At 37.4% G+C, this 7,291-nt stretch overlaps 1 protein-coding gene across 1 annotated transcript in view; it reads right to left on the reverse strand.

Moving 5' to 3' along the window:
- Positions 1-842: 842 nt before the first annotated feature.
- LOC104467612 (laminin subunit alpha-2-like) overlaps positions 843-7,291 on the reverse strand; it is a gene marked incomplete at both ends in the record, with an annotated part of 22,915 nt that continues 16,466 nt past the window's right edge. The window contains 4 exons of the mRNA XM_010081442.1: positions 843-1,081; positions 1,174-1,362; positions 2,137-2,316; positions 4,682-4,825. Coding sequence (XP_010079744.1) covers positions 843-1,081; positions 1,174-1,362; positions 2,137-2,316; positions 4,682-4,825 — 752 coding nt within the window. The remainder of the gene's footprint in view (positions 1,082-1,173; positions 1,363-2,136; positions 2,317-4,681; positions 4,826-7,291) is intronic.

Genomic DNA, 7,291 nt, shown 5'->3' on the forward strand with positions numbered 1-7,291 from the left:
CACTTCAATCATTTTTATTGAATTCCAGTATCCAAAAACTTGATACTTAGGTTTTACTAGTATTGGGTGGAAGTAAAAGATTAATTTTTTGCACTTTGCAGGCTGTACCTGTTTATACATGCAGCTAGAATATTATCATTTCTCAGCAAGAGTATCATTACTGAATCATGTTCACCCGGTGATGTCATAAAAAACCAGACTCCCCTTTGAAGAACACGTAACTAATGAGTTTTTCCTTGTTTGCCAATTGACTACTCCTTTCAAAGTGTACACTCTTATAGCTGACCTTTAGATTGCAACACATTGTTGTATTATTCCTCTCATCTTGCTGTCTGATGTCCGCTTCAAATTTAGTAAGCATTAACTTCATTCCATCATCTAACTTATTAACGAATAAACTGAATAGAAAATGTTTAATATATCTGCCCCCAATATATTGGATTAAGTAGCATTTCATTAAAGGCGTACACTTTCATCTTTGACTTTTTGCCTCATTTCCCACTTGCAAGAGAAATTCCTTCATATGCTAACATTAATATTTAATTACAGCATCGTGTTTTCATAAATTAGACATTTATTCAAAAATACTTTGGGTTTGTTTCAGGATGCATGTGCTTACATGTGTTTTCTGTTCTAGGATTCCGAAAATATGGATTTCATTTGCCTATTGTGATTTAAATTTTCTATTGAATAAAATTTCCCTCTCCAGCATCTTCTGCCATGCTGAATGCTAACTCCTCCTGTTCTTCTCAGCATCTTATGAACAAAAAAATCTGCTGGGAAGGTCTATCAGGTTATCTGTGATAACTACACTATTTCAGACCACTGCATGAAATTGTTACCTGCTCTGCCTCATGATGTTGCCATGAGTAGCCTTAATAAGAATGTAATGAATGTCATACAACACATTCAGGAAGTCTTCCCGAGATACAGCTCTGCTTAGTCTTGAGTCATCTCCATAATGCTTCCATGTGAAATCCGCCTGTGACACTGTCCTGTTAGCACCCGGATCATCATGATAATATTCCCAGGACACAGTGTTTCTGACTCTTTGGTCATCATCATAATATTCCCACTCATGCTGAAAGACAGAAATACAAAAACAGATTACCAACAGTATTAAAAAGAGCCAGGTGCTTAAGTTTGGGGAAAAAAGGTAGGGGGAAACATTACCTCTGTCATCTCTATCTCATGCCTCGTCAGCTGCCCAATCAAAGGAGCAGCCATATGCCGGACAATAATTCTGGTATGGGTAGGAGGACCACCTCTGATGATAACTTGCGGGTAGTAAGTAGTAAAACCTGTCTCTTCTCGTGCTTCAAAGTAGATTGCATATTTCAGTTTCCCTCCATAAGCAGTCAGCTACCAAAGCAAAACACAAAGTACGAAAAGACATCTCATTTTCAGTTAGTTAAAAATAAATTGCTGTGCATATGTAGGAGATAGATACACTTTGCACCTGTGCGCAGTCTAACGAATGTGCATGTGGTAGAAAATGGGAATACATGCTTGTGGAACTGTCTGGGGACAAGGGCTGTGTTCAAAAAATACCCATCAGCAATTTGTTATTGTACTATGCTAAAACCAAAATGTTATCTATTTCTTTATATGTACCTTGGTGCTCCCCGAAGTTTGTGTTTAGAGAAAGAAACATCTAAACTTTCCCAAGCCAAACCAAGAAATATCAAAAGTGCAAAATAAGTCATCACAGAGGCACATAACAATATGCAAAGGGAGGGTTATTTCAATCATTATCTCCCGTGTAACTTAAAATGATCAGGCATTTTTTGTTTTTAAATTAAGAGAAACAAAAGGTTACAATAGACTTTTATTAAATTAATACAGCTTAATTTTTCAAATAAAATTTTTAAGAGAGAATCTGTTGTGTGGAAAACTATTACATGTTACTGTCTGTAAATACATATTTTAAAATAATGTTTATGTTACAGACTTAAATTTCCTTGATAATGGAGCAAGTAATTTTTAATAATGGAACGGCAATTATTTTGTTTTGAAGTACCTTCCAGTGTGTGATGACATGCTTATTGGAACGGAAAAAAAGGCATTGCAAAATCCAAATATGAGATTAAAAAAAAAAAAAATCCATGTCAGTATTCAGTGGAGTTTTATGTTTACCTTTTGGCCCTCAAACTGCTCTGGAAGTCTCCAGTAAACAGGTTCTGACCGAAGATCCTGCATCACCTGTTCTATATTTGCTACTATTTCAGGAGGCTGGAAGGAAATCCCTGAAAGAGTGCTGTGCTGAAGCTTTTCATCCACTAGTGGCAGAATCATTTGCTCTGGCTTCAAGGTCACCTACACATATTCAAAAAAATAGAGAAAAAAACAGGTCTATTTTTCCCCATGAAGTGTTAGTCTTTAAATTCTAACTCTTTAAAAAATTATTTCTGGGTAATTTCCTTTCACATCATGAGCAATTTGTCACAAAACAGTCTTACTACTCCTTGAGTATACAGTGACAATAATTACTTCCCCCTCAAGCCTTTCGCACCTTGTCCTCATGTTAACAAAGGCTGTACTAGCACTGGTTAAAATAGTTTCATCAGCAAGTGATCCCTTGAATTTTATTGAAGCAATTTTCATAGTGCTATTTTAGTCTCTGGTTTCTTCTGTTTGGTATGAGAAATGTACCTTACGAAGAAGCAGACTTCTCACCAACACTTAAACATCACTGGGGCTGTGGAACACAGTGCCTGATCCTTTGGTACTTTTACAGAATAGTCAAGTGTTCTCCGGGCAGTACGCAGAGAGTGAGGGCCCAGGGCTTCTGAAAGTCTCAAGTTCAGATTTATTGAAAAATATAAGGATGCCACTTAGATACTTGTAATTTTCCTAGACTTGCTGAAAGAGTCTCAGTAGCATTATTTAGAAATAATTATTTTGATCAAAAGCTGTAATAAAAGTCTTAGTAATTCTGTGCAGGTGAAAGTATAACAGGAAGTGTGTAAACAAACATGAAGGGCTGGTATCAAAATTGCTTCCTCCCAAAGAACGAGGAAAACAAAGAAAACAAAAGGTGAGTCATATGTCTAACAGTCATCCCATCAACAGGCTGTTCATGAGATAGGGATCAGGTAATGAGGAATAAATCAAGCCCTGTACTGTACTTTAAGCATCTTGGTATTTCCATTTACAGTACCATCTATGGACTGACCAGACATGGAAGCACTCCTAACATTGCCAGCCCTAAGTGAGATTTCCTGAGTCCTTACCATAACCATATTTTACCATTTATTACTTCAGACATCAAGAAAGTAGTCAACGCATTTGAATTTCAGATCAGCCTTGCCTTATTGTCATATAAGACAGGATTTGCTTGTTTAAATATGTCTAATGCCATTTGAAGCACCTGAGAATATCTGAATAGCCACTAGCAGCTGGCAGAGCCCAGTCTCACTCAGTTTACAACTCTGAATCAATTCTGAAATAGATCAGAGTAACAAAAACTAGACAAGATGGGGACATACACTTGTTTAGATATGAGCATAAATATGGAAGGAAATTAATCAAGAGGCACAAAATAATAAGGAGGTTTAAACTATGTTTATGCTTTGTGCTGCCACAAAGGTCAAAGCACAATTTTCCAGAACTGTTGCTGTCACGGAACTTGATTAAACTTGTCAGCCTTTTACAGCCTTTCATCTCCAGCCTACCAGCATATCATGGGCAAAACTGAAATAATGAGAAAAACTGGATCATATAATGATAAATCACTTCATTCACTGGGAAGGGAAAATGGATTGAACAATGAAGGGGAGAATGGGTGCTACTCATATTACTTTAGCCAAGAGATATTCACTCTTTAGTAAGAGATCACACCTTGATTTTAGCCTAAAGTATCCTTATCCAATTAACACTTGTGCATGAAACAAGTCAGGCACTTTGGCTGATTTGCATTAGGCAAACATCCCCTCTGTGGTTGACATGCTTTCTAGCAGAGATACAACTCACCATGCATGGGGACTGAACTCGTTATTTTCCATTAGAAATAGCTCCTCTAGAAGGTAACTGAGGAGCTGGCATAGCAGTGATGGACGGAAGTGGTCTCAATGTACGTTTTGCGCTCGTTACACAGATACATGGAGACATCTAGTCTGCCTTCTTTGTCAGTCTAGCATAGGCCTCAAGGCCCTCTACAGGAAAAAAGTGCAGAGTTCTTTGTTGCTCTGATGGATTATACCCTCCCATTCTTTGATTTAAATAGAGCTTCAATAAGATAATTTTTATTTATTTTTTAAAGCAACAATGAAAATAAACAGATTAATTGAACCATGGGAAAACTATGCTGGACAACAAGTATCTATAACCCTTGAATACACCTGGGTAAACTGTGAATTATATACCAGAGATTATGTTACAATGCACTGGACTGCATAATTTCCCCACACAAATAGCTTGCTCTTTCCTGGGTTTTAATAGCTTCTCTTTGGCTTGACATCAGCTCTCCTATCACTGGTTTTCTTGTCTACTTATTTACTTTTAATGCCTTGACCTTGATTGTCTAATGGAACATACTGCTCTCTCCACTTCTCAAAGTATAAAGAGCAAAATGATTGCTTAAATGTTTGGCAATTTTCTAGCTGCCTCTCAGTGCCTGACTAAAAGATGCCAGCAGGAAACAACATTATCACATTACATGGCTCAGCAGTTTCCCACTCACCCACATGCGAATCAGCCCCCTTGCCTCACTGCACTGTGTAGTCAGGCCAAAGCAATAGCAACTGCTGCAGCCAAGTGGGTTTCTGGCAGAGAGACCAAATGTACCAGACTTGCACCTGTCACAGTGGACACCTTCCACATTAACCTGGAAGAGAGTGAACATTTAAAAAGAAAAAAAAAAAAAAAAAAAAAGAAGCAAAAAGCAAACCTTATTTTCAGGTAGTACTAAGAAAAAGAAAATCATACAGCAACAATAATAACAGGGTGCAGAAAGAAATAATAATAAGTGTAAGGAAATATTCAGGGAACTTTACAGCTTCTTATCATCTGTGTATGCAAACACATACAATTAATGTAATTGAGGCGTTTGCATTTGTATCCACTGAGTAGCTCTGAGCAGTGGATACTGGCTTCATGCTGAGAGATGCAAGCACAGAAAAATCAAATGGCACTTTGGGCATGACATGCTCAATAACTGACTGATAAGATATGAAAAAATATGTCCTTCTGAAATTACCAGGGTTAATCAAGCATTTTGTTTAATAGGAATTAGCATTGACAAGTTAGAATGCTTAAGGTACAGTACTAAATGTTCTTGCTGAGAAACATATTTTAATGGAAATATTGTAGAGAAAAGCTTTGCCCTCTTTGTAATTGTTTTCCACATCATTGAACAGTATTAACAAGGCTGAAATGTTTCACTGTTGTAATGTCAGTGCTTTTATTTTCATTTTTCAATTAGTCCAAATAAAAAGCTATACCAGCTAGGGCCAGATCCACAATAATTTATGCATAGCCTTTTAAAACCATTTGCATACTGAAAACAAGGAATTTTAAAAAATCACCAATAGGAAAGTACTGGTTGGCTTTTCCTCCCCACTTTTTTTTTTTTTTTTCATTTTTTTCTGCTAGTAATGCAAAGAAGCCAATCTAAAAAACAAATTCAACTTTCTGAAGCTTATGCAGGAAACCAATATTATCCCTGAGGATTTACCATTTTTAACCTGCATTTCCACATGTAACTCTATCAGCAAATGTGCCTACACTGTATTTAGCTTAGATTTTGCTGCTTTTTGTCAGGGCTGACAAAGGGGCTCCTGAGCCTTTGAAAGTTCATTTCCACAGCTAAAACAGCATGTTTAAATGGGAACAACCACCATTTTATAAAAACCTAGCTTCTTCAATATATAACTCTTTCCAAAGAGTTACGCAAAAGGTTAACCAACCCTTGATTTAAATTCAACCTTAGATTTAAATTCTATGAAAAAAAATCTGCTGACTTAATTCAGTATAATTTGTCCATTTACTATCATAAATTGTGAATTTTACTTGCTTTGCACTTTGTTTCATGCCAACTGCAGTTTCTTATCATTAATCACCAGCTAAATAGATAATGTTAATTCACACTCACAGAAACACAGAACTATATTAGCCTTGATAGAATCAACAAAGAAACATTTCCATTTAAAAATGCCATAAACCCCAATTCTTTCTACTTAGTGCTTACAAGAGCCACAAGAAAGACATTGACATACTGTACCTAATCTAGAAAAAGGGGCACCAAGACAGTTAGAGAGGTTGGAGCACATCACGTATCAGGAGAGGCAGAACGAATTGAAACACTTCTATCTTTCCATTTCAGAGGATGAAATAGGACATACAACACCGACCATTAGGATGAGTTTTACTCAGATGGTTGTGAAATCCCCATCCTTGGAAATACTGCCTCAGCAACGTCTTTCAAACAAGGCACTGGACTACAGGACCTCCATAGGTCTCTTCCTATCTAATTTTTCTACAGTTCCTCCATTGTGTCTGTGCTTTAACTCAGAATGAAGCAACTGGTGACCATTTAACAGAATTACCTGGCAATTCAATCACTTAAATTCATCCTTCCATTTCACTAACCCTTTGTGTCAATATAGTCCCTGAAAAAGAATTAATCAAAATCAGACAATTAATCTCTGGAAGTCACTTTTAAAAACCTCCTCCTTGAAGCAGGACTATCACTGATACTACATCAGGTTACCCGTTTCTTTTCTAGCCAACTCTGAAAAACCCCAGGAACAGGGATTTCACAACCTTTCTGGATAATCAGTTCCAATGCTGCATAACCCCTCTAGTGTTTTTTTTCCCAATGTCCAGCCCTACCATTCGCAGCTGTCGTCTCTTGTCACATCTTTTGCTACTATTGAAAAGGACTTCACTCCATCAACTAACTACTCTTTGAAGTGACTGTAGGCTGCAATTGCATTTTCTCTTAGCCTCTATTCTTTGCAGACTAAAAGAGTCAAGGTCTCTCAGCATATCCTTACAGATCATCTGCCCTAAGTCTCTTTGTAGCCTTTCTCTGGATCCTCTCCAGTTTCTCAACAACAGTCTTGAATCAGGTCCTAAACCTGGACAACATTTCCAAGTGCAGTCCTACCAGCACTGAGTAGAGGGGGATAAAGACCATCCCCTGTTGGTCATGCTCTTCATTATGTCCTACCTTGCAGCTGCACTGGCCAGTATGATCGGTGCATCCGACTCAGTAGGCCTTATTTACAATGAGTGTTCATGGCTGGCTTATATTCAGTTTGCCATTCCCCAAAGCCTATATGTGACTTTC

This window comes from Pterocles gutturalis, unplaced genomic scaffold (assembly GCF_000699245.1).
Source record: "Pterocles gutturalis isolate BGI_N339 unplaced genomic scaffold, ASM69924v1 scaffold26704, whole genome shotgun sequence".
Classification (NCBI taxonomy): domain Eukaryota; kingdom Metazoa; phylum Chordata; class Aves; order Pterocliformes; family Pteroclidae; genus Pterocles; species Pterocles gutturalis.